Consider the following 27,750-nt stretch of genomic DNA (forward strand, 5'->3'; position numbering starts at 1 on the left):
TTAGAGGGAGTGGGGGCAGCCCTCCCAGAATGCCAGGTGCAGCCCCATCGTGCAGATGGGGAACTGGAGCCCTGGCGGGGGAGATGTGCTCCAGGTGGGTCAGACCCCAGCTTAGGCATTTAGGACTGGCCATGACTCTAAAGCAGCAGCTCTCAAAGTGTGGGCCTGGGACCAGCGTCATCATCAGCATCATCACCTGGGATCTTGTTAGAGATGCAAATTCTAAGGCCTCGCCAGGCCAGACCTGCTGGGTCAGAAGCCCCTGGGGTGGGGCCACAGAGTGCGCTGTAACGAGCCTTCCTGATGAATGTTCTGGACGAAGAATCAGTGGCCTAGAGTGTACCCACGCTCCAGGGAGGCTAGTGGGATACTTCAGATCTCCTCGGAAAGTGGTTGGTGGGGAGAGAAAGAGAGCTGAGAGAGCATGAATGTGAGCAGGTCTCTGCAATGGACTGAATGCTCATGCCCCTCCACCCCCCGATTCACATGTTGAATTCCTAACCCCCAGGGTAACTGTGGGGCCTTTGGGAGGTGAGCTGGAGGCAGCAGCCAGGTGGGAAGGCCCAGGCCGGAGATCAGCAACCAGGAGCCAGGGCTGCCGCCTCCAATCAGGACCCCCTCTCTCCCCACTACGGTCCCAGGCAGACCTCACCTTGATCCTGCCAATCCTCTGATATGGGGAACGGCACCCCCACCCCAGCTGGCCCCAGGACCCGCCCACCCACTCGCGGACGCTGGTGGTGAGAAAAGGAGACCGAGGAGGCACGGAGATGGCCGTGATGCTGGCAGGGCCCATGTGGCCGCCGCTGGCTCAGCACAGGCTGGAGTACTCTGAAGTCTGGGTGCGGGGGGAGGGGGCCCTTGGGATGAAGTCTTGACTCCTTGGATATGTCCTGAAGGATCTTGGGTATCTTCTGAACCTCTGGTCACTGTGGCTGTCATCTGACCAGCACACTCTGGGTTCCATGAGCAGTGAGATAAACTTCACAGTCTCCCTTTTGTCCAACATAAATTCCTGGGGGGAAAAGTAAATCTCTGTCCTTAACGCCAATTCCCAGGGATCAAAGCGCAATCAAAATCTGCCTGCACCTCCTTTAGCTTCCACAAGGGCCCTAAAAAAGATGTAGTATCAGCGACAATCGGCGAATGAGCGAACCTAGGTTCAGAGAGGTTGACTTGCCTGAAGCCGCACAGCCCAGTGGGGGCAGAGCTGGGTGACTCAGAGTCTAGATCCTCGTGTGGCTTCTTGAATGTGGACGCCTGCCTCTTACCGCTGCTTCCTCTGTGCAGCACACCCTGACTGTCCTAGCCCCCTCTCGGACAGGCATTCGTTTCTTGAGGACCAGGTGACCCTTTATCTCCCCCCACCGCCAACTCTTTACCTAGCCCAGTGCTGAGCACCTGCAGGCGACTCGAAATCTAGGTTGAGTGATCATTACAGGAGACCTCTGGGACCCCCTGACATCACTGTGCAATTGTTTCCTTTTTCATGGGAAGAAGATGAAATTAATACACGGTGACTATTTGGACAAATGTACCCTTATTCAAAGTTGTATCATTCATATTGCAACCTGAAGGAGTTAAGCCCCAGGGGATGCCAATTATGTAGCCTTCAACATGAACAGTGCCACAGAGTGGCCCTGATTCTATCTGTGACATTCTTGGGAGAAGTCCTTCTTGACTAGGACGGAGGCGTGCTCACTGTGGACTGCTGCTGCCGGACAGCAGGGCGGAGGAGGACTTGCCCCTTGGTGCTCCAGAGAAGCTAAGGATCCTGTTTGAATATCTCCACTGAACCTGCCTCAAGTGAGGAAAGCAAGTCATGGCCTAGGATGAAGCCTGTACCGAAGATGGCAGACGGGGAAGGGTGGAAAGGCCAGGTCCTTGGTGCCTGGAACCCGGCCACCCAACATCCTCTTGTGATGCAAGACATGCCTCTTAGAAGAGTCAAACAACCTCAGAAAGGAAGAGCAAGGTTGTAGAGCTCACTTTCTGATTTTAAAACTTATCACAAAGCTACAATAGTCAAGACAGCATGGTACTGGCGTAAGCACAGACAAATGGATCCATAAAATAAAGAGTCCAGAAATAAGAGTTCACATTTAAGGCCAATTGATTTTTGGCAAGGGCAAGGAGACAATTCAATGGGGAAACAAGCCTTTTTCAGCAAATGGTATCATGACAACTAAATATCCTAATGCAAAAGAATGACATTGGATCCCTGTTTTATAGCACATACAAAAATTAACCAAAGATGGATCATAAACCTGAATATTAGAGCAAAAACTATAACCTTCTTACAAAAAACTTAGGTATAACTTCATGACTTGGATTAGTTTGGCAGTAGTTTTTTTTAGATATAATGCCTGAAGCACAATAACCAAAGAAAAAATAGCTAAACTGGATTTCATAAAAATTAACAACTTTTGTGTTTCAAAAGATACTATCGACATGAAAAGAAAATCCATAGAATGAGAGAAAATATTTTCAAATCGTATATTGTATAAGGGTCTTGTATCCAAGATAGATCAAGAATCCTTACAACTCAACAATAAAGACAAATGATCCAATTTAAAAAGGGGCAAAGGATCTGGATAGACATTTCTCCGAAAAAGACATACAAATAGCCAATCAACACTTTATGAAAAGATGCTCAACATTATTAGTCATCAGGAAGATGCAAATCAAAAACCATAATGAGATACCACTTCCCACCCACTAGGATGGCTAAATTATAAAAGACAGACAATACCAAGTGTTGACAAGGAAATGGGGAAATTGGAAGCCTCATGCAGTGATCACAGGATTGTAAAATTATGAAGCCACTTTGGAAAACAGTCTGGCAGTTTCTCAAAATGTTAAACATAGAGTTACCACATGACTCAAATTCCACTCCTAAGTATATACCCCAAATAATTGAAAAGATATGTCCACATAAAAACTTGTTCATGAATGTGCACAGCATCGTTATTCATAATAGTAAAAAAATGGAAACAACCCATATGTCCATCAGCTGGTGAATAGATAAACAAAAATGTGGTATATCCGAACAATGCACTATTATTATGAATAATAATGAAGTAGTGATTCCTGCTTCTATACAGGTGAAACCTGATGACACCATGGGAAGGGAAAGAAGCCAGAGGCAAAATGTATTTTGGGGAGTGATGAAATGTTCAGGAATTAGATACCAGTGATGGTTGTGCAACTCTGTACTGAAAACACTGAAGTGTGCTCTTTAAAGGGTAAATGCTATGGTGTCTGAATTATATTACAACAAAACTATTATTAAAAATAAAAAAGATATGCTCTGTGGTCGGCGGAAGCCAGTCTGATCACATGTTCTCTGTTGTCCAGCATCAGCATTGTGAATGATGGGGGTTTGGTCCTAGTGGGGGCACTGAGAAGGGAAAGTTCCAGGACTTGGCTGAGAGTCATCTTTTTTTTTTTAATCCTCACTTGAGGATATTTTTTCCATTTTTTCCATTGCTTTTCAGAGAGCGGGAGAGAGAGAGAGAAACATCAATGTGAGAGAGACACATCCATTGGTTGCCTCCTGCATGCACCGCAACCAGGGCTGGGGATCGAGCCTGCAACCGAGGTACATGCCCTTGGCTGGAATCGCACCTGGAACCCTTCAGTCAACTGGCCGATGCTCTAACCACTGAGCCAAACTGGCTAGGGTGACTGAGAGTCTTAAATTTAAATTGAAAAACTTGTCCTTGGCCAGGTAGCTCAGCATCTTGGTGTGCGTGTTTGCGGGTGTGTCCGTGTATGTTCATGTGTACTGTTAGGTGTTCAGAAGAGCACATGTGAATGTCTGTATGAGTGTGTACACTGTGTGTGTGTGAGATGATGTGTCAGGGTGGCGCTACACATAAGACCAGGCGGGGCAGGAGTTCCCTGACACCCACCTCCAACCCTGCACCTAATAGGTGCTCATGCCAAGTTTGCTGAGAGACTAATAGAGACCCTGAGACCTACTGCACCAGAAGGGGCTAGCAGGGGCCTAAATGCAAATGCTCCATGAGCCGAGGCCCAGAACAGGCTGAGGTTGCGGCCAGGCTGGGAGGCAGGGAGTCGTCACCTGAATCAGGCTGAGCTTGGAGAAGAGGCCCATGGTCTTCACGGGCACAACACAGTCAAAGGAGCAGCACTGCCGAGCCATGTTGTCGATGGCTGTTCGCACGTAGTTGAGCAGCTGGTTCTGCAAGAGGAGGAGGGAGAGGAGGAGGGGCAGGAGTGGGGGAGGCAGTGGCTCAGGCCCTCCCCCAGCATCCTCTGGCCCCCTGGCCCCAGCTCACTCAGGTCAGAGAAGCGTCCTGGAGCCAGGAGCTACCTTCCCCTCCCGGTCTGCCCTCCACTCCCAAAGGGGCTTTGATCAGCCCCTCCGCCCCCAGGTCTGAGGGTCCCCCTGCCTGAGATGTCCGTGCTCCACACTTGGGGCACCTGGGAAGGGGCCTGGAGGCACCCAGCGTGCTTCAGTCTGTGCAGCGCCTGAATGCTCTTTTTTAGGCCTCCAGGGTGGTGATCAGCTGCAGCAGAGCTTCCCACCTTAGAAAGACCCAGAAGGGGCTCTATATACTGTGGCCAATCTACTCCCTCTCCAAGCTCCTTGGTCGGAGGTCAGCAGCCTACAGACCCCAACTTTCATATCTTTCAAATTAGGATCCCAAGAGGCCTGAGAAGGTCCTACATTCACTGACCGCACCCTGCCAAGGGGGAGTGTGCCCGGAGCAGCCTGCGCCCCAGGTCTTGCTTCCTGTGCCCCCCAGCAGCCCCTGGGGCTGGAAGGACACAGTTCCCTGTCTGGTAGGTGAGGACTGGGTGAAAGGGTTGGTCAGGGGGGTAATTAGTTCATATTCCCAAGGCCAATAAGAAGCAGCTTGAGAGCTTAAGCGCAGAAATCCTAGCCCCTGGTCATGAACTTCGACCATGGCTTACTCTCCTGAGCATTGCTTTTCTCATCTGTGAAAGAGGTGTGGGTAAGAACCTAGCAATAGTTAGGCGTGCCTTTCTGGAGTAGGCCTTGTGCTAAACACTCCCTGGTAATGACCAAAAAGAAGAATTACTGAAGCTGGTGCGCAACAACAGCTCACTTAAATGTCATTATTTTGTTATTAATCACAAGCATGATAGAAGGACCGAGTAAGCGCCCAGCATATGCCAGGCCCTGGGACTGGGCCAGGGCATCTCAGCTCTGGTTCTCAGTGGAGCTGGGTCCTTAACTACCAGTGGCCTCAGTTTTCCCATCTTAGAGAAGCCCTTTGAGAGCTAACAGTCACCACGGAGAGCAAGTAGGTAAGTGGTGTGTGTGTGTGTGTGTGTGTTGAGGGGTGAGGAGACAGCAGCCCCCAGCCCCTGCTCCAGCCCCCGGGCCAGCAGATTGGACTCACATTATAGCTGCCCGTGTCTTTCCGGTAGGTGACATCATATTTCGACTGCCACTGCTGCTTCTGCCAGCTGTGACACCTCTTCTGCAGCTGACACAGCCGGATCTTGAGGTTCTGTGGTGAGAGGGGCTGGGTCACTTCGGTGCAGCAAGCCCGCCCAGGTCCCGAGAAGCTCCCTTCCCAGGACAGTCTGAGTGATGATGGGATGGGAGGCGGGGACAATTCTGGGTGTTCCGGGCCATTCGGAGCACCAGGAGATGCAGCAGAGGGCATGTCCAGGCTGGCTGGGCCCCCAGAGCCCCGTTTTCCTCATCATAACCAGAGCCACAGTCTGTGCCCTCCTGGCCTCAAGGGGCTACTGCAAAGACACAGGGGAGCAAGGCCGTGAGCGGCCTTCTGGGTGCAGGCCTGCGGCCACAGCACTGTGCTGAGCACAATCCCACCTCCAGGCCCCATGGGTTGTGTTTGGAAGACACAGGACACACACGGTGTCCTCACTTCTCTGAACCTAGTTTCCTCACCTCGAAAATGGAAAGAAGAGCATGGCTGGGACTAAGGTGTTAAATTTAAGAAGGAATAAAAAAACTTAGCAATTAAGATAAGTATTATTTTAATGCAATGTTTTTAAGAAGTCGAAGTTAATGCAAAAAAAGTCCATGATGAACAAAATGTTAAAATTTTAAATAAGGAAGGGAGCTGACCCTGCACTAACACACTCACCTGCCCTCGGCTCAGCCCTTGGAATAGAAGCACTTACCTGGAGGTGCTGGGGGAGATTTAAATGAGATTAAGCATGTAAAATGCCTATCACGGTGCCCCCACCCATAAAGGGTCCCTGTTCTCCAAAGGAAAACAGGTACAAAACGGTGTAGGTTTTCAGCGCTGTCACTAGGGGGCAGAGACTGGCGGCAAACGTCACGCAATGGTCCTTTGCAAGAATCAGCCAGCCCATCAGCCTTCCTCTCCCTCTGGTGTCCCTTCCTCTCCCGTCCCCAGGCTCCAGCTACTGATTGCACATTTTTCATGCCATGCCTTTGACGGGGCAGTTTCTTCTGCCTGGAATGCCCATCCTTCCTGGTGAAAGTTCTGTTTATTACAAGATTAACCAAAAAGGAAAGAGAGAGAGAGAACTTCTTGGGGGCACTTACTTTGAAACAGTGTGAGTTCAGTGTCCCTCAACAACCTAGAGGCTGAGTTGCATTGCCCCCATTTGACAGATGAAGAAACTGAGGCTCAGAGAGGGTACAGACTTGCCCAGGGTCATGCATCTAGTCAGAGGTTGAGCTGGAATTTGAACCCTGGTTTGTCTGAATCCAGAACTCATGGCTTTTCTACCACGAAGATCACTTTGTAAACATAACCTGAGCCTCAGGAGAAACCCCAAGTCAGCCAGCAGAAGGGGAGGGAAACGGATTCAGAGAAAGTCTTTGGAGTGACAGCCCCACCCAGAGCCTCTCAGCAGCCCATCTCTGCTCCAGGCCTTCCCCAGGGGTGCAGAGGGGAGGGGCCCCTATGACTCCAGTTCTCTGGGCCGAGGGGAATGGCCCAGGCTGCAGGCAGCTGTTACCGGGATAAGAGCTCTATGGATCTCTTCTAGAGACTCCAGGCTCTGGTGGACGACCTGGTTCATCTTGGAGAAGGCCTCAAGACGCTTCTGGATGTCCTGGCCGACTGTGAAGAGCTTCCCATAGTGCTCCACCATGGCCTCCACCACGGCCTCCTCTGGCTCCTCCCTTTCATTGGAGCCTACGGAGACAGTGCTATAGTGGGACAGGTGGGCAGGAGAGCTGGCCCTCGCTTGCCCCCTGCAGTGAGTGATGCTAATAAGGTAGACCGAGCTTGTGCTGTTGCCCCAGAACTCCAGCTGGAGCCCCAAAACTGAGGGGTGCCAGACAGTGCATGCAGGGCTCACTGTCAGACAGCAGCTGTCAGGCCCCATCACCTACCTCCCACCCCTTCGAATGAAGCATCAACATTGAAAGGCTGCCTAATGGGGTCTCAGATTTTGGATCCAGGCTGCCTGGGGAGGCAGGAGACTGCCCCCGAGGAGAAACTGCTGATTGTGGGAGCCTGAAAGAAGAGGACAGGAATTGTTGCCATCCTGAGTGACAGGGTCCCCAGCTCTGATAGTCACTCATTCTGGATGGGCTGAACAGGGTTAAGTTGCTGAATTAGGAAGGCCCCAGACCATGAAGCTACCAGAAGCAGCACTAGTGCTGGGTTTGCTTTAAGCCCCATGCTTGACCTGGAGCTCTACACCCTTCCTTGGCTTGGTGCTTAAGGCTCTTTGGTGCTGCTCAACCTTCCAGTCACATCTCCCAGCACCCCTGCCAGGTTCTGGTGCTCCAACACACTGGAACTCACTATCCCCAAACCCACCATGCAGGGCCCTAACTCCAGCCTATGTTTGTGCTATATTCTCTGCCTGCAATGCCATTCCCCTTTGCAGGGCTCATTTGAGCCCCATGAGAGGCCACCTCCTCTGTGAAGCCTTCTCTGAGGATTTCCAGGGCTGAGTTCTTGGGGCTCCCAGAGCTCCACAGCACTTAGTGCGGTGGCTGTAAAGTCAGACCAGAGTCTGAGACCCGGACCCACCACTTCCTGGCTAGGTGATTTTGAACACGTTCCTTAACTTCTCTGAGCATGGATAACACAGTTCTCTGAAGCTCATAAGGCAGGGTAAAAAAGATTTACTAAAAAACTTAGTATAGAGTAAATATTTAATAAATGGTAATAGTTATTTTTATTATTGATGATGTTGAGGTGATAATATGATGACAATAAAAATACATGTTTGTCTCCCCTCTTCCCTTTCCTAACAAGTTTTCAGCACTTGTAACAGTGGACTTTGGTATAAACCATGATAGAATCAAACAAAATACAAAAACCCATTCAGATGTCTGTGTAATTTTAGTTGAAAATAGAAAAACACAAATCAAAGCCAAACAAAATACTAGTAATAGTAGCTCACATTTACAGGGTGCTAGATAAATGCCAGGCCCCATGCTTATAAAAGATGAGTTCATCTAATCCACATAACTATTGCTGTTCCCATTGTAAGATACAGAAACCAAGACCTTGAGAACCTGCCATATGCCACATGGTTGGTGCTGGCAGGCCTGGGGTTCCCCAGGCAGGCTGGCTCAGTATCTGTGCCCTCCCCAAACACAGTGCCATCGGCCTTTGTGGATCCCCATTCTGAGATGAGCTCGAGGCCCAGTGAGGCCACACACCATGCTCCACTCCTGAGTCTAGGAAGTGGCCACAGACAGGACAGGCTTTCTGAGGAAGCTACATACATACCCTTGGGGATTTTCTCAAGAACTTTAATCAAATAGTCTTCAAAAAGCTTGTGCCTCTCAACCTCCCTCTTCAGCTTCCTCTGCCTGTGGAGACATTGCAGGGATGGTGTGAGCCAGACGTGAGAATGTGGTTGGGAGGCTCTCAGATCGTGACCCCTTGCAAGACCACCCTCTGTGATGTCCTGCTCAGAGTTGTCCTGCTCAGAGTTGTGCCACTACCCCATCAGTGGGCCACTCACTTCAGTCTGGCCAGCCCATTTTACTGCTGAGCAAACTGGGCCACAAAGAGGTGCCTGTGGTCAGGCTGTGAGGTAGGGGCCCCAGGGAGAGTGAAACTGGCTTATTCTGGCGCAGGGGTCTACAGTCCCTCGCCTGGAGGCCGAGCAGGTGCTGGGTGGCTTAAGCCCCTATTAGCTGGTGACCTGGAAGGTGTTGCAGTTCTCTGTGCCCATCTGTGGTGGGGTAATGAGATACCCTCCCTCACACCTGGCCGGGACTACGCCTGGGGAACCTAGCACCTCAGTCTGAGGTCAGGGGTCCCCGCAGCCCTTAGAAGGGAGACGGCCACATGCTGTTGCCCAGCCGTGTATGACTCTCAGGAGATCCCTAAGTAAGATGAGTCTCCAATAGGTGCCACTCTGGGCCTAGTCAAGGTCAGCAGTCAAGGGCAGAGGGCAGAGTAGGCCTGCCCCGGACAGCAGGCTGAGCTGACTGGGTGCGTATCTCTGAGTGACTGCAGAGTGACCCAGGGAAAGCTACTCTGCCTCTTGGGCCTCATTTTCTCATCCACACAGTCCTGAAAAGTGCAGGAAAAAATTGTCTTTTCTTATGAATACTACATGGGGCCCTATGAGCCACAGTGCTAAACCTTATTGAGGAAGGAAGCCCTTATCGAATCTTATGGAAGGGTTGGGCCTTTTTTCCTTAAACATTGCTCAGGCACATCCATTTACATCTAATTCGGGCATCTGTGGGCAGCCAGAAATTGAAGGGCCGCCTGGGGGGCGAGGACCCAGGGTCTCCACTCAGAGCCAGGTGACAACGTTACAGGTTGACTTTAGGGGGCTGGGCTGACAGGTGCACAGGGGTGACCACCCACAGCCCTGCCTTCGTGATGGGAGACCCTGCCTACGGAGGGCTGGGACTGGCCCAGGGTCTGAGGTCAAGGGACCGGAACCAACCCCCACCCCCCTCATCAACCCTCCCAATTTACTTCCAGGTGCCACTCTCCTTCTTGCCCATTTCCTGGCCTGGCATTTTAGCTCAGTCCCAGCCACTCAGCCCCCTGCAGGTGGTACAGGGAATGAGGCAGGGGGCCCAGCAGGGAACAGCTCGTACTTGGCCTGGAGCTGGCAGAGTTCCTGTAACAGCACCTGCCGGTATCTGTCTTTGTCGCCAGTACTGCTCAGACCGGACCCCTGATGTGTGTCCATGGCCACTGGCATTGCCCCTCACCATTCCAGGCCTCTTTGGAGGACAAGGACCATGGGGACTGGGCAGAAAGAAGACTGATGGTGACAGCAACAATCGGGGCAGCAGCTTTGGTTTTCTGACACTCCCGACAGTCCTTGGAGGTCAGGGTCCACTCTCACTTCATAGAAAAGGAAACAGGTTCAGAGGGGTCCGGTGACCAGCTCAGGGACCTACAACAGGACTGGATTTGGACTCGGGATTCATTAAATCCAAAGCCTGAGGTCTTTGAGCTGCACCTTAGCTCTGGAGGAGCCAGATGTGCCATTCCATAGCAGCGTTATGGCTCTGCCACCCCATAACTGGGACCACCCCATCGCCACTGAGTCCTGAGAGCTGGGAAGCCCTTATCGAATCTTGGAAGATGCCTGGGACTTCCAACAGGGGCTGGTTTCTACGGCTTTCCATCTGCCTCTCCATCCTCAAGAATCAAGGTCCTTAGAGAGGACACCCCGTTGGCTGAGCCTGGGTCATGTGCCCACCCCTTGGTGTGACTGACAGTCACATCACAGAGTCCTAGGGACAGCGCTGGGGCCTGGTTCAGAAGCTGCCCACATAGGGAGAAAGCATCTTTGTCGTCTATCTGTACCCACCCATCCCTCCACCCATTTATGCATTTAACCAACGTCACAGACTCTGAGCATACACAGAGCTTATCGAGCCAGAGTGGGGTCCGAGACAGACACTGAGTAAGCTCATGGTCAAGCTTGGAAGGTGGTCTGGTTACCATGTAGTTTTGACCCAGCCTTGCCAAGAGTTTCTGCGCGGCTCGCCTAAGTCTGATTCCCAGTTATGACCAAGAGAAGACAGTGTCCCTGAGGGTGTCACTCATTGACCACCTCCTGGGCAGCCCCAGCACGGGGAGGAGCGGGGAGAGAAGGTGGGGGGCTGCATGCTCAGCTTTTCCAGCCCCGAGCGTCAGGCAGACGCACACGAGCGCAGGGAGGAGGAAGGGCCTAGCTGACTCACTCGCGCTCCAGGAGCACAAAGCCACACCTGGGCCGTGACATCACAATGCTGGCCCTGTCCTTGTGACTTATCTATTGCAGGATCCACCTGTGGGTGGGGGTCCAGATTCTCCATGGCTCTGTGGCTCTCCTCACGCCCATCTCCCTGGTTCAGTTCCCAAGGAGAACGGGGAGAGGAGCATCGGTGACCTTAGGGAAGACTTGGGCTATTTCTGTCTTTCTCTCAAGCTTGGCCACCTGTAGGTACAGTGGAGTCATTCTTGATGCCCCCACTTTGTGGGCTGCCCACATTCCCCTGGCCTGGCCTGGGATGTTCCCTTTTACTGACTTCTGCCTGATTTCAGGCGGTGGCAGCTGGGGCACTTACCCAGATGGGGTACTCAGCAACCCATGAAAGCTCAGCCCTGCCCACGGCTCAAGACCATGCCTGGCCCAGGAACAGGGAGTGGGCCAGCTAAAGAAGCCTTCAGGACCTAGGCCTGGGACCTGGTTCTGCCTTACGGATCAAAGGCTGGGACTGGGCTGGGGCAGGGGCTGGGGCAAGGGCAAGGCGAGAGGGGTTGGGCTCGTTGGGATTCTGGATGGGACAGCTTCTCCTTCTACTCCTCAGCAGCTCCCTCCATGACCCCTCATCAGTATGCAGTGGATTCAGTCCCTGCCAGCCCAGGAGGCACTGAGCAAGTCCCAGGGGAGCTGTCCCTGTCTGACCCTCCATGGTTCTGGAGCCCATCGAACGTGTGTTGAGCACAAACTGAGAAATGAAGGCAAATGGGCCTGGTTCCGGCCTTGGGTCCAGACGAGGCAGGGAATGCTGGTGCCGAGGAGAGAGCCCAGGGTCTAGGGCTGCCCAGAAGGTCAGAGCCAGCCTGGGGTGGGGAGAAGCATTGGAGTTGACAGTGTCTGAAGTGGTTCTTGGGAATAAGAATGAATAAAGAAGTAAGGTAGGAAGGGCATTCCTGGTAGAAGGCATGGCAGGGACAAAGGTTCAGAGGCACAAAGTGGCCTGCGTGGCCTGTAAGAACTGTATGTAGGCAGATCCTTAAAAACAGAAGATGAAAGAGTGGGAGTGGTTTGGGGTGAGAGTGGAGAAGCTGTCAGCAGGAGCCATAGTATATGGGCCAGGCTCTCTGGTTGCCTGCAACAGAAACCCACCAGGCTACGCTGGGCAAAGAGGGCATCCATGGAAGGCTGTGAGGGAGGGCACAGAATCAGAAGGAAAGCTAAAGACCCAGGCTAGGCGAGGACAGGGGCCCAGGACACCCCTAGAGATTCAGGCAGCAGGAATTCAGGGGCTACCCCCCAAATGAACCCTCCCCAACCACTTTCCATCGGCCTCTCCATCCTCAGGTTTCTTAGAGACGTCGCCTAGTTGGCTGAGCCTGGGTCACGTGCCCGCCCCTTGGTTTGACTGTCAGTCATATCATAGGAGGCTGTCACACCACACTGGGGGCCGCAGGTTTCCCAGGACAAATCCCTACTCGGAGAAGGAGAAATGGATGCTGAGCTCTCCACAGGGAGGCCCAGATAAGCCAGGCCAGGGACTTCGGGCTTTATCCTGAAGGCAACAGCAGCTGATGGGTTTCTGCTGAGGGCGTGGTGGTCAGGCTGACATTTTGGAGGTGTTCTTGCTCAGAGTGGACAAGAGGCAGCGAGGCCCGCCCTGGTAGTCGCTAACCTTTGTTGACACAGTTCCAAGCACTTTCCCAGGGGTTAACTTAATACGACACACCCACGAGGTAGAGCCGTCACTTCACAGGTGGGAAACTGAGGCCCCCAGAGGTTTAGTAACTTGCCCAAGGTCTCACTGCTGGGAAATTGCTGAGCTGAGATGTTAACCCAGGAAACCGGGACTACAGAACCGTCTGGGAGGTTGGGTTGCTGGGACTTGGATACAGGCCCAGTGAGGGTCCTACAGGGCGTGACTGCGGGAGGCATTTCGTGGGGAGACTTCCAGCAGCTCGGGGCCCTAAACCACTTGACCCAGTACAGCCACGGGCAGAGGGAGAGGTGTAGGGATGGTGGAATGATTGCTTCCCAGTGAGGGTTTTATCTTTGGCCTGAAGTGTCCTATCCAGTGTCCAGAGAGCATAGGGACAAGGCTGGAGAGAGACTGTGGCTGCTGCTCCTGCGAGATTTTCCCCGTCAGACCATAAGGAACGACTGTCCTCATTGCCAGTGATTGACACCTATCATGGATTTACCCTGCCTGGCCCTTTGCCTAAAGTCTCTCACTTACTTCTCAAAACAATCTTCAAGGTGGTGGCAGCACTGCTCCATTTTGCAGATGAGAAAACTGAGGATCCAGGAGGCGAAGTAACTTGCCAAGGACACGTGGCTAATAATCGGTTCCAGGGCTGGCCCAGTGCAACATAAAAATGCTCGACTCCCATTCAGAAAATTAAGACTTTCATGTCGGCAACAGCAGAACATAAAACCAAACACGGCTGTCCTGAGCACAGCTCCCTGCACCTGCACCTGCTCTGTGCTGGGATCTGAACCCAGGTCTGCAGACTCCAGAATCTGTTCTTTACCTCCACCCCACTCCCTCCCTAGCCTGCTACAGGCCTCAGAGCCCTCTTCACTGCTCTGGTTCCTCCTCTCCCCCGCCACACGCTTCCCCAGCAAACTGCAGATCCCACCCTCCCCGATTAGGGGAAGAATCAGGGGCTTACATTGGGGCTGAAAGGAGCTTTAAAAGAGAGGAGACCAAGGCTGAGAGAGGTGGGAACTGCCAAGGTTACACAGCTGGTGAGGGGCCCAGGTCTCGGACCTCCCAGCCGGCCTCCGTCCCCTGGGCTTTGCGAGAGAGACCCAAGGCGAGGCTGCCTATTGCAGACAGCTGGGAACCCTGGGAGCTGGGATCCCGCTTCAAGGGCAGAGCCACAATTAAATGGCAATAGAATCTCCACGGCCCCTTTTAAAGCTTTAACAAGGACTCCTGGGGCTGGAATTTGACCCCAGAGCTTGAGTCTCACGGCACAGCAGAAGGATGGGCCAGATCGGGCCTCGGGCCCAGAATTCCAACCCCGGCTGCCCTGCAGCCCCAAGTGCCCCCACTGAGGACATGGCGAGCCTTCCCCAGCAGTAAATGATGCTGAAGGTGCAGAGTGAATCTGTGGAGCTAAGCAAGACTGCCAGCTGTGTGACCTTAGGGAAAGTACAGATCCTCTCTGGGCCTCAGTTTCCTAAAATACAAAGTGGAGATAAAAGCACCTAGGATTAAATGAGATAATCCACATGGAACATTTAGCATCTTGTTTTTTAAAATTAACGTATGTGTTCGTGTGTCTGTGTATGTGTGTGTGTGTGTGTGTGCCAGTGCATGTGTGTGCAGAAGAAAGTCTAGAAAGGTGGGAAAAAACTTTGCAGCCTTATCTTAGAGTCAAGGATGAGGGGAATTTGCTGGAAATTTGCTAAGACCTGACACTGCTTAGATCCCCTCAGCCCTCCCTCGAGATAGACTCTCAGAGACCTATCCCTTCCCCTCCCTCCCAGCCTGGGTACTGGAGGAGGCAAGTCCCAGGGCCCAGGAAGCTCTGCTGTGGCTGCTGCTCCTATGAGACCCCCAGCCTGGCTTTTACACCCTCATCACTGTTCTGCACCAGAGAAGGTCTCAGCAAAACTCACTGGTTCTGCTTCCAAAATCGCTCAAATCCATCCACTGGCTCGCCCTGGTCCAAACCCCTATCTCTGCAGCGTGGACCAGTGCAGCACCCTTCCCTGCTGGTCACCCAGCTTCTCTGTCCCCTGCATGCCATTCTCCACCCAGTAGCCAGAGAGAGTTCTCCTTAAAGAACAAACCCAGTCTCCCCATTTCCCTGCCTAAAACCAGTGTTATGCAGGTAAATCATTAACCATGTTGCTGCCCAGAGGACAAAGCCATGATTTGTGGTGCTTGCCACTTTCCATGGTGTAAATGCTCCCACCGTGGTTGATTTCAAGCTACTAATAGTTAACAGCCTACTTGCAAAAGGCCTGAAGATTTAAGAGATGGTTTTCAGGGGCTGGTATGAGTTGTTTGTAGCACAAAGCTGTTTGAAATCCTCCAATAATTACAAATGAAGGTCAAACCCTGGCTGACCAGGCCCTGAATGATCTGACCCCCACCTTGGCCATTCCTCCCACGCTGGTATTCCCCTGCCCTACCCTAGGGCCTCTGCCCAGAGCACTGTTCTCCCAGCTCTTCATAATGTTCTCTAAGCTCTCTCATTCTTCAGGTCTCAGCTCAGATGCTACCACCTCAGAGTGGCCTCCCCTGACCATCCCAAATCTCCCTGGCTCCAGCTTACTCTTGGTTTCACCCGTCCTTGTTGAGTTCTGTATTAGCACTCATTACTCCAGATTATCTCATTCCTACTGGAATGTGATCACCATGAGGGTGACAACTGGGACTAAATGGTCTCTGCTGGACGCACAGCAAGCGCTCAACAGATGTATGGGTGCAAGCAGAGCTTTGGAGATACACAGCTTTGGGTTTGAGTCATTGCTCCCCCACTAACCATCTGCATAACCATCAAAGAGTCAATCTCTCTGAGCCTCAGTTTCCTCATCTGTAAGCTGGGACAATAGTGCCCATGTGATCGAGCTGTGAGGACCTAAAGAGGACATAGATAAGGTGCTCAGTACAGTGTCTGGTATTATTAGGGCCTCAGAAAATGAGAACTTGCATATATTCAGCGACAGGGAGCTCATTCCCTCCCAAGATAGCCATGTTCACCACTGGGTCACGGCTAGAACATCTGCCCTTCCTTATGTCCAGTCCAAATATGTCTCCTTGTGGTATCCCTCCTTTAGGCCTAGTTCAACTGCTTCTCCACAGAGTCTCTTGCTATTGTAACTACTCATTAATGTTAGATTGATAAGAGTCGTATTTCAGCGTAGCAGGGATACTAGAGGCAGATATGACCTCCCTCAGCATCTCCTCCCCAGTCATGAACTGCCTGGCCTTGGGCGAGTTCCTCACTGAGCCTCATTTCCTCTCTGTGAAATGGGGTTAACAATACCTACCTTGTAGGTAGTTGTGGGATTAAATGAGCTGATATTTACACATACACTTAGCACCTGGCACATAGTAAGTGCTCAAAAAAAAAAAAGAAGCTGCTGTTAATCCTATTATTCTGCCTGGTGAGATCCACTCCCAGATCCAACCTTTGAGCCATTTTTGGGTCCCCAGTTGTTGCTATTTAAGGCCACGCCCTGTCTTGAACACTCTAGCCAAGCTGGAAGAAGGGCCAGTTCTGTCTGGATCGCCCACTCCACCTTCACCCCCAGCTGTAAGAGGGTGACTCAGCACTTTCTAAAGTCTTGGGGGCGGGGGGCAGGCGAAATTACCTGACCCTGGGTGGTCACTCCATCCACTGAGCTTGATGGGTGAGGCCCTCAACCCTTGGGACATGAGCCGCCCGAGCAGGGGCTGAGTTCCCAGCCAGGATGACTTCTGCCAGCTCCCTGGGTGGCCTAGACCCAGTCCTCTCTTTATTATCTTTTTTTTAGGGAGTCCTGATGTTCTTAAAAATGCTGGCGGTGGTGGGCGCATGCAGCTGAGGAGACCAGCAGAAGCAGCAATGAGAAAAGCAGAGAGCCAGGAGGGCATGGTGTCCTGCGAGCAGAAAGAGGGAGTGGGGGAACCAATTCCTAACCCAGCCCCAAGGCCCCTGCTGGGCCTGCGACTGTGGGCAGCATCCACACCTGGGATTATGTCACCTCTCATGGCCAAAGGGATTCTGCAGATGTAATGAAGGTTCCATGTCAGTGGACTGTGAGACAGGGTGACCTCTCGAGTGGGTCTGACCTACTCCCATGACACCTGGAGTCAGAGCATCTTCTCTGGCTGGTAGCAGAACAAGTCCGAGAGATTCGTGTGTGAGAGGGATCCAGGTGAGGGAGGCTGGGATGCAGGGCTCGTGAGGCAAAGACCCCAGAGGCCTCCAAGAATGGTCTCCAGCCAATAGCAAGGAATCGGGGACCACCTTCCTGCGGCTGCAAGAAGCTGACCTCCGCCAACAACCTGAACCAGCCTGGAAGCGGCTCCTTCCCCCGAGGCTCCAGATAAGAGCCGGGCCTTGATCTCAGGTCCCCCACCCTGACCACTCGGTGCACACCCCAGGCTTCCACCTGCCGGCACCTGCTTGTCTCGCCCGGGCCCCCTTGGCCACAGGAGAGGCCACAGGGGTCAGAGAATAACACCATCCCAAGAGCAGCCCTCAACCACCGACGTCCCTGCAGGGTTAGGCCCCAGCTGCCCGCGGTGGCAGCTCCTGAGAACGCGCCTTGTTAGCTGACTTCCCTCTTCCGTCTCACTTCCCTTCCCCTCTGCCACCTATGGCAGGATCGCTCCCCAAATCCACAGTGTGCGCTCTGGGCCTTGTCTCGGGGTCTGCTCCTGGGCCAAGAACTCAAACCGAGAATCATGGCCTTATTACTTTGGGGCTTCCAGGAGGCCCCTGCTCCTGGGGCCTCCTCTAGGACCCTCCAGAGTGCTGTCGTTTCCCGGCAAGAGGGACTTCTTCCTGAGAACAGAGCTGGGCGACATTCCCCTGCTGGCCTGAAGTTAGAAGTGGCCAGGTGACAAAGTGCTGGCCAGGATGGCATGAGCATAACATCTACCGCTTCCAAGCCTGGCCCATAGAAATTCTCCATGTGTCCCATCCACGCTGCTTCCTCTCCCACCACGATGTAGATGAACACAGTGACCTTGGAAGTCACATAATTTTAAGATGACAGAACCCCCCATGGAAGGAGCCTGGGTCCCTGAATCCTCGTTGTGGGGAGAGCCATTGGCCAATAAAGACTACAGCCTGTGTGTAGATTTTCAAGAGAGAGAAATAAACCAGTGTTTGAGCCACTGTTGTTTTGAGATTTGTTACAGCAGCAAATCTTTACTAATTCAGAGGGCGAGAGGCTGGGCCTCTGAGGTGGGCAGAACCCAGCCCAGTCGCGACCCTGTTACTTAGTGTCTGAGTCCATGAGCAGGTCATTAGTTAATCTCACTGCAGGCCACCCTAGAGGAATGACTGTCCCTGTTTCATGGGTGAGGAAAGTGAGGCCCAGAGTCAAACGGCTAGGAGGTGACAGAAAGGGAGTTCAATCTGACTCCAAACCCAGTTTGCAGTTCTCAGCAGGCTCCAGGTCCTTCTAAGCCCTCTCTCTCCAAATGTCGTTGTCAGCTGTCAACCCCCTCAGGGCTCTGCTCTGACCTCAGAGTTGATGCTGAGAATTCTGCCACATCCCTGTCCATAGCCAGGCCTCTTTATGAGAGCAGGGACCTGGGATGCCTCTGCCCACAACCCTGGGGGCATTTTAGGGGCTGATGCCAGGCATCTGGGGAGATGTCTCAGTCAATCTCATCTCATCTTTGGGCTATGTTCCTGTCCCCAGGAAAGCCCCCCACTGCCCCAACATGAGAAAGAAGCAGCCCCTAGCTCCATCTCCGTGTGACACGTTGTAGCGGCCTCAAACCCACAGAATCCTCTAGTCAGGGGTGGCTGGAAGTGTCCCATGATCTGAGGGACACATTAGCACACCATTCCAGGGCCCTACAAAGGGATTACCAGATTTAGAAAGAAAAACATAGGATGCCCAGGGGGACACAGATACCTTGCCTGCCCAACAGGCAAGAGACTTCCTGGGTCAGAAACCAGGCCACTGGCCACTTCAGCCCTGAGATTATCTTCAGGCTCCAATAGTCCCTCTCTGGGACATGCCGACCAACAGATACCTGATCCCCGGGCCAGGCATTGCTGCTAATTATAGGCCCAGGAGGGCCAGCGGGCCAGCCAAGCAGGGCCATAAAATAGGCCCAGCAACAACAAGAAAAGTCAGCTCTCATCCCAGGAGCCCAGGGGCTGGCAATGCCTGTTGCTGCAGGGCACCCACCCCAAGAGTACAGCCCTGGCTGTTGGCAGGCCCTGGTGTGTCCAGGTCACACGCTCTGCCAGGCCAGGCCAGGAGCTATGACAGTGCAGTTTGGAGCTGGTGCTGGTCAGCTTCGATGGCACCAGAAAGTTTGGGAAATATGGAAGGAAAGGAAAGGATAGGGAGAGGGAAAGAAAATTTAAAATCGAACAGATCAAACTTGGAAATAGATCTTACAGGCCTCCGCCTGTCTCCTTAGCCGTGAAACGAAGATGCCACATCCACCCGTCCGGAGGATGTGAGAGAGCACATGCCCCCACCTTCCTCACCCTGGGTAATCTCGGGCCAGGAGTCCCCAACAGCCGCCTCATGGCGTGTACAAGACCACGTGTGTGCATGTGGAGAGAGTCCATGAGCACAAAGATCGGCAGCAAACACATACGGTAACTGAGTCCTGCCCTACAGCCCATGACCTGTGGTGGGAGGTTGAACACCAGGATTCAGAGACTCTTCCAAAATCATTGTTGTCCCATTTTTTATTTCTGGCTTTGAAAGTATTTAGGTAGGTTTGGTTTGAATTCCATCTATTTACAATTAGTTTTTAATCTCTGAGAAGAAAGATATGTGGTACAGCATTGTATGCTCAGTCTGGTTTCGGAGGCACTCCGCGTTCGGAGGGGCCTATATTCTTTACAGCTCCACAGTGCAGCCCCTTCCTTCTTCTCTCAGGGCTCCAGGCAGGAAAAAGATTTGCATAGAACTTTTCAGAAGGGCCAAGGCCAGCACCCTGGTGACTAGCCCTAAGTTCTTTGTAATGTGTCAGGTGCCTCTCACCCCACATGAGCACCAAAAAAGAAACAGAGACCTCGTTAGAAAACAAGAGACTTCAACAATTAATATTTTTATAAGACTTGTTCATTTGTGGATTACATTCACCTCTTTTCCTGACTTAAAGAACGTAAGGCATGTGTGTGCACGGTGCATGTGATCCAAGCATAGTGGGTGCACATGCGCCTGTGTGTGTGTGTGTGTGTGTGTGTGTGTGTGTGTGTGTGCCCGCCTGAATGCACCAGCTTCCAGCAGGGGGCCTGGCCCTAGAAGGGCTGAGACCCACCAGGGCCCCAACTTTCCTGCTTAATGGAGAAACTTCCCCCTTCATGGTGACCACCGAGGCTGTTCCCTCTGCTTTGCTCAAACCATGGCTACTTTTCCTTCTGCCGGTGACCTTCAGGGCTGGTTTACAAGCCCCATTGAATGAGCCATTCCTGTAACAGTCACAAGGCACTTGAAATCCAAACACCTGGCTCTCCTGACAGCAGCTATTCCCAAAATCCACAGCCACCCTCAAGGATGGAAGGAGAGCCTGCCCTACCCCTCCTCCGCTCAGTGCAGATCTCCTCCCCACAGGCCCTCCTGCCGGGCTTTCTCCGCCATGGCACCGTGGGCATTTAGACCGTTAATTCTATGTTGCGGGGGGGCTGTGCATCATAGGATGTTTAGAAGCATCCTTGGCCTCTGCCCACCAGATGCCAGTAGCACCACCCCGCCCTCAGTTGTAGCACCAAAAAATGTCTCCAAGAATTGTCTTCTAGGAGGGAAATTGTTCTCAGTTAAGAACCATTGTTTCCAACTAGCCACCATCACCTCCATCTCCACCAGGATGTTTAAGGTAACAGCTCTACCATTTGTAAGTCTTCATTCTAATATAGATGTATATAATGTATATTAATCATTGCAGCCTTCCTATGAGACATGGGCACTGTCATTTCCCCCATATTGTAGATTAGGAAGCCAAGGCTCAGAGAGGTTAAGTAACTTGCTCAAGGTCATACAGCTATCAAGTGATGTAGCTGGCAGATGACTCCAGTCTAGGCTCTTAGCCACTGGGCTCTACAGGGACATCTGGGGCAGTCACCTTACCAGCAAGTCTGTGCTGGGAGTGACCCCAACTTGAGCTCTTGGAATGGGAACAAGGGGGCACAATGACATTGACACTCAGATTGTCTGTGCCTGTAGTCTGGAGCTGTTCACCATGGCTTGTGGTCTACTGCAAACCCAACCTCCCCACTCCCAAAGCCTTTGTGGGAGTCTCCAGGAATAGCAGGCATCTTAATTGTGGAAGTCCAGCCTGTCTTCTGGGCCCGATCCCTCTGCTGTGGTGGGGTTCCTGCCAAACGCCCCAACACCTTGAGATTTAGAGTGCACAGCACGAAGTGATGACCAACCACTAGGATCACACTGTAAGCTTGGGCAGGAGCTGTGGAAGGGCCTCGGTTCCTCCACAGGATGGGGACGCCTCCCTCACAGGATGGCTGTGCACGTGCCTGGGTCCCAGGGGGGGCTGGTAAACCGGGGCATCTGTCCATCCCTTCCCATCCCCAGATGTCAGGATCCCTGATCTACCCCCTGTGTGCCCAGCGCTGCCTCATGAGCCTTAGAACCCTGGCCCTCTCTGCCAGAACAGGCCTGGGGCCTTGCCAGGAGTGTCAGTCCTGGCTGACACGTCTGCAATGTCACACCACCGACTGCTTTGGATTCTCTGAGAAGCGAGGCAGAGCTGAAAGCTGAAGCCTGAGAGAAGCCAGACGCCCTTCAGCTGGCAGCTGCCACACAGGTGCCAAATGGGTGACAGCTGAGTATCTGGAGCAGCGACTTCGCTCTCTGTGAGCTCTGTCTCCAGTGTGGCTGGGCCAGGGCCTGCAGTCCCGGGGCCTCTGCCTTATTCTCTCCACTGCCCTTATGGAGGGAGCCGCATGCAACCTGGCCCCTGCTCTGTCTGGGGCGAGTGGCCAGCCAGGATCTGCTGCTCCCAGCAGGATGTGCAGTGTCCCTGTGGCCAGTGGCTAATCCCCGGGAAGAGTGTGGGCCTGCTACAGGCCCATCTTGTGTGGGAGAGGACTTTCCCCTGCTTTGCTTTCAACATGTCTATGTTCATGAAAAACCTGCTCCCAGCAGCTAACTCTGGCATGTGGAGGTTTAATTTTGTTCCTGAGTTCCTAGGGGTGACTCAGGCATGGTAAGATCAAGCCACAGAGGGGCCAAGTAACCTAGCCAGGCCACAGGGTCAGCAGCCTCCAGGTCGGATCAGCTCAAGGCCACTGGACACCCCACCTGACCCACAAGAGATGCCTCCTCCACTCCATGGCCCCTGCAGGTGGCAGGTAGGGAGGAAGTAGGCCCATGGATGTGCGTTTCCCGGGTGGACTGGGCCCTGGGTGGACTGTTTGAGCTCTGGGACCTCATTTAATTTCCCTAACAGTCTTGGGGGAGAGGAGTCGTCACTCCTTCATCTCAGAAGATGAAACTGAGACTCAGGAAGGTCAGAGCTGTGGCCAGGGTCTGCAGCAGGCAGGGGATGAGCTGGGATTATCTGAGAGCAGTGCTGGTGCTGGGAGCAGGATGAGGTGGTGCTAACTGTGATGGCACGTGGGTGGCATCTCCAAGCAAGGAAGATGTTGTCTGCACAGGGTTGGCCAAACATGCCTCCAGCATGTCCCCACCAGGCCCAGGACACCTCCAGGGGCAAGACACTCCTTGGAGAAAGTCAGAGCTCACAGTCAGAGCCCACAGACAGATAGGGCTGGGGCCACGGGCTTCTGCTGTAGATGGCTCCTTAGCCAGGGGCTGTGGCCCTGGAGGGGAGCAGCGAGGATCGCACTCTGCGCCTGCGGTGGGATAACTCAGCGCTGCCCGTGGGGGGTGGTTGGAGATTCCCAGGAGGGGGAGCAGCATTTAGAGCACGAGACTGTGATGTTGGCTGAGCTCGGTCATGCCCTTCTGTCCTGCTGCTTCGTCCTGGCCACTGTTGCCTTAGGGGTCAGTCATGGCCCAGGAAGGCCCTGGCTGGCCAGCTGCAAAGGGCCTAATGTCTCACGATGGAATTTGCACCTTGGATCTGCTAATGTTGATGAAAACCCTGATAAGATCTTCTGTTCCTCCCTTTACATGCCTGTGGGGTGTTGGGGAGAAGGGCCAGGATCAGGCAGCCCTCCGCCAGTCCCCAGGGGCCCTGCTGGTGGTGTCACCTCACCCCACTCTAGGGTGTCACAGGGCATGAGACTGACCTGCGCTCCTCCCACCAGAGGGGTGAAGGTTCCGCCCTCACTCTGCTCTCTGTAAACGGAAACACTGTCTTCTTTCCCTGGAGTTTGCCTTGGCCCCCTGAGCTGGGAGGGTGAGCGGGGTGGGCTCTGAATGTACCAGAAGAAAGACACTGTCTGTTGACCACACCCCAAAGGGCACAGGGCCCATTTGAAAGAAAGGCATAGGGATGGGGCCCTTGTCTGCCCTCCCCACCCCCACCGACAGCAGTGTGTCCCTCCCCTTCAAGCACGCTGCCCGGGGTGAGGATCAGTATCTGGTCTGTTCCTGTTCATCTCTTGAGACCAAAATAAACTGATATCAAGAGGCAGCCAGGGCTGGGGCCAGGACGCCAAGGCTGAAGGGGTGCTTATTTTAGCGGGTGATATTCCAGCGCTGGGTCGGAGCGGTCCCAGCACTTGGCATTGACCCACATCCCAGCTCCCACCACCCCACTCCACCTCCTTTAATGGAAGAGGTGTCACTTTCATAAGGAAAATGTACAGAATCAGGGTCCCTTTCTGGGCCCTACTAGGTGTGGGACTCAGTGAACTGCCCCTCCAGCACACACACACACACACACACCCCTTTATTCTTAGGAATTCAGATGAAATTAAACATGAAGGGAAGCCTGGTGTGTGTGTGTGTGTGTGTGTGTGTGTGTGTGTGGTCAAGAGCCAAGTTGAGGCTGGCAGACAGCACCACAGCCCTTCCCAATTCAGACCCAGGAGTTGTGTGGCTTGAGTGTGAGCACATCCATTCAACAGTTATTTAATGAGCACCTACTATGTGCCAGCCCTTGTTGTAGGTGCTGACAGGCAGCAGTGAACGGATGGGAGAGATAGGCAATAAACTCATGACAAATAAATATGTAACAGGTAAGGGGGTGGAGAGTGAGGAGGTTTCTAGTTAGGACTGGGCAAGCAGAGCCCTTCTGGGGCCACGTGTGAGTCCTGGGGGCTTTTCTGTGGGGGGTCACATCGTTCTTCTTGCTCCCTTGCAGGTCGACCAGTTGTTTGGTTTCTGCCTCTGCATCTCTCTCTCATTTATCCCTTCCTGTTCCCATAGAAACCCTCCCCGGAGGCCTGGTTCACAGGACCACCTCTGGGGCCTGTGCAAAGTTGGGGACCCTGAGAAGGCTCCAGAGATCATTGAGGCCAGGGCTTCTCAGATGCTCGACATAATTTGTCATTAGGGACATGCAAATTAAAACTGTACCAAGATACCACTAATGCCCACTAGAATGGACAATAAGAGAAAAGATGGGAAACACTAAGTGGTGTTAAGGACATGGAATACCCGAGGCTCTTACATGTGGCTGACGGGTACATTTACAGCAACTTTGGAAAACTACCTGGCAGTTTAAAGCCAAACATAGGCCTGTCCTTTGACCCAGCAACACCCATCTTAGGTGTCTACCCAACAGAAATGGATACATACTCACCAGAAGATGTGTACCTGAGTGTCCATAAATGTCCCAAACTGGGAACTACCCAAATGTCCACCAACAGTAGAATAAATCAATTGTGGCATGTTCATGACATGGAATCCTACACAGCAATGAGAAGGACTGGCCCATAACTATTTGAAACAATACAGATGAGTGTCACAATATACTGTGGAATGAAAGAAGACACAGGTACGATTCCGTTCATATGAAGTTTGGAACAACCTGTGCTGCTAGAGGTCAGAAGAGCAGCCCCCTTGGCAGGAGGTGGTGGGCAGCGGGGTAGAGATGGGGCAGGAGCAAAAGGGGCACTGGGGTGGTGGCAATATTTTCTCTTAGATACAGACACTAGATGTGTTCGGTTTGTGAAAACTGATCGAGCTGTACTCTTAGGATTTGTGCACTTTTCTGTGGGTGGGGCTATACTATACGTTAATAAAAAGTTTTTAGAAGTCTGTGCTGTCCAGGCCGTGGCTCCGATGAATGAAACCAGAATCCCTGGGGTGGAGGCAGGTGCTCTAATATGCAGTCAGGGCTGAGAACCGTTCATTGTGGAGGTGAGTAACCTGCGATGTCAACCAATGGGCCAGCATGTCTTTGTCTCGGGCTCTGTGGCCCTGTACCCATGCAGCACCAAGCCTTCCAATGGGGCTGAGTTAGGGGCCAGGAGAAAAGCACGTAGTCACCAATTTGTATTCGTGGCCTTGTGGGGCCCCTTGTTCTGTCCCAACATTTGGATCCCTGGTTACATGGGGGATAGAGCTGTGGATAAAGCATTGACCTTGTGTCAGGCAGATCTGCTTCAGATTTAAATCATCACTTATACATTGTGGGACTATGGGCACACTCCGCAACCTCTCTGAGCCTCAGTTTCCTCATCTGTGAAACGGGGTGCTGAAAGTACTTGCTGGGAAGGCTGTGCGAGTGCAGCAGGACAGTGTTGTCACTTATTAGTCAAAGTGTGCCAGGCCAGCCCCCTCTTCTGCTGTCCACCCCCAGGGTACTTTCCGTTCCCTGTGACTCTTTACCCACAATTTGGGCTCTTGATTTGCGAAGGCTGAGGCCAGGCATAAGTCAACAAGATGTGGAGAGTGAGTTTCCCCAGCTCTGTCGACTTTAAGAGGTTTGTTTGGCCTGGAGAGGAGAAGCCAGGCAGAGCGCCTCCTGAGAAAGCCAGACCTGGGAGGGGTCTGTGATAGAGAGCAGAGGGACTGCGCCCTGCCTCCAGCGGGGAGCCCACGGAAGCAGCAGGACCCTAGGGATGCAGTCCATGGAGCCCACTAGAACTCACTGCCCAGGAAAATCCCCAAGCGGTAAAGAGAATCGAATAGCCCCCCTCTCTGCCCTTCTCTCGTACACTCACCATGGCAGGTGGTCTGGGAGGAGCTCAGCTTGAGCCAACCTTGAGGGGCAGCCCAGCCACAGTAGCTCAGGGGACTGTCCCAGCTGGGGAGATACACAGTTTAGCAGGTGCCAGAGTAGCTGAGAGACGGCCTGAGACAGATCCTGTCCTCCTGGCCTCAGCACCAGGTCAGAGCTCCAGAACCTTGGCCAGACGCCAGGGAACCCTGTATTCACCAAGATTTATTTTCAGGTGGAATATTCCATGTGAGTCTAAAGGCATGCCGAATTCTCCTGAGTTTGAGTTGATAAGAAATCATTTGAGTTGATAAGAAATCATAAATGCAGCATCCTGTCATAAATCCAATATCCTCCGAGGGGAAGGGGCCTTTGAAATTGAAATTATTTCCCAGGGAGTGGGACGGACCAAGTGTACATTTCCAGCCCACGATTCAGGGGCCTGAGATCTGGGTGCATATGTGGGCATGTAAGCACCTGGCCCGCTTCTGCCTGCTCCTGGATGCTCCATGCATGGGGCCGTGTGTGCGCCTTTGACACCTGACCCTGATCCCAGGTGCCCTTTGCTCTCTTGCAGACCCAGCGGGTAGCCTTCCCCAGCCCTAGAGGAAGGGCTCCCTTCTGCGCTGTGCCTCTGCCCAGGGCTTGCCCGCATGCTTGTTTGTTTGCTGGTTTGTCCCCTGTCCTTTGTAGCTCCAGCCCCATTTCACAGCATCCAGCAGCTGGATCGCCGGTGCCTCCAATGTCAGGCTCTGCCACCTGCCACGCGGCCCGAGCTTCCCGCAAAGGCCATTTACACCGAGTCCTTTCATCCCTGCCGCCCGCTCCCTTCTCTCCAGTTCATCTTCCTTCCTGCTTTCCCTCCCTTTCCCCTTCCTCTGAATAGTTTTCTGTCCCCCTCTTTCTCTCTCTCCCACCCTCCCTGTCTCCCCTCCTTCCTTCTGCTTCTCCCGCCTCCTGTTCCCTTCCCTCTCCCCCTCCCTCTCCCCCTCCCTCTCTTCTTTCTTCCAGCCCGTGCTGTCCTTTCCCTGTCCCCTTTCCTGCTTCTCTTACTTTATTTTTCATCTCTTAAATGGTCCCAATCTCTCTCCTCCTGGGTCTGGGTTTTTTTCTGATTTCCCTCCCTTTCCCCTCTGGAGTCATCCCCTCTCCCCTCTCCTCTCCCCCTCCCCTGCCTCTCCCCACTTTTCCTCCTTCGCCCTCTCGCCTCTTCCCCGCCTCGGGCCCTTTCTCCCTTGCTCTCCTCTCTTTATCTCCCAGTTCTTCTCTCCGTTCTCCTTTCCCGTCTCTCTGTCTCTTACCCTCTGCTTCTCTCTCTCCCCTCTCACTCCCTCCTGGGTAGTTCCAGAAACATACCCATATATGGCCTCCATGCCAAGGATCACACATGATGACGTCACGCGAGGGCCAAGGCGCTGCTCCTCTCCGAGATGCTCTCTGCAGCGAAGTCCGTAGCTGGTGCACCCAGGAGGAGCTGAAGCAGGACCACAGCTTCCTCCGTGCAGTCTCCAAACAGGAAATCTGAGCTTCTTAACATCTTATAGTTTGGCTTGCCATCATTGGTCATGCGGTGGGCCCGAAATAAACGCCCTGCTTCAAAGGAGAGCTTTTCAGAGCTGCCAGGCAGAGCAGCCAGACGCTCAGGGCCAGGGCAGAAGCAACACTCAGGGAGCATGTGCTGAATTCAGACACTGTCAAGAAAATCCTTTTATTCCCCCTTGTCAGAGCCTAACAGGTAATGCATGCTTTCAGCTTTCTTACCAGACCTGGAGCGGGAGCGTTTGGCTGGTTCTTTCGGAGCCTCTCCTGGTCAGACGACTTCCTTGCGTCTCCCTCTGTCTCCTGCTCTCCTGGGTTATAGAGCATGCCGGTGGCTT

At 53.0% G+C, this 27,750-nt stretch overlaps 1 protein-coding gene across 1 annotated transcript; it reads right to left on the reverse strand.

The window, feature by feature from the left end:
* Positions 1–27,440, reverse strand: CCDC197 (coiled-coil domain containing 197). The gene is given in 12 exon segments (XM_016212470.2): positions 1–71; positions 831–969; positions 971–1,015; positions 4,088–4,207; positions 4,441–4,554; positions 5,397–5,507; positions 6,961–7,139; positions 8,697–8,779; positions 10,034–10,143; positions 10,145–10,203; positions 25,878–25,960; positions 27,274–27,440. Coding segments are annotated over 12 exon segments (1,281 nt in total).
* Between the last annotated feature and the right edge of the window lie 310 nt (positions 27,441–27,750).

The sequence above is a fragment of the Miniopterus natalensis genome, chromosome 1 (genome assembly GCF_054644295.1).
Source record: "Miniopterus natalensis isolate mMinNat1 chromosome 1, mMinNat1.hap1, whole genome shotgun sequence".
In the NCBI taxonomy this organism is placed as follows: domain Eukaryota; kingdom Metazoa; phylum Chordata; class Mammalia; order Chiroptera; family Miniopteridae; genus Miniopterus; species Miniopterus natalensis.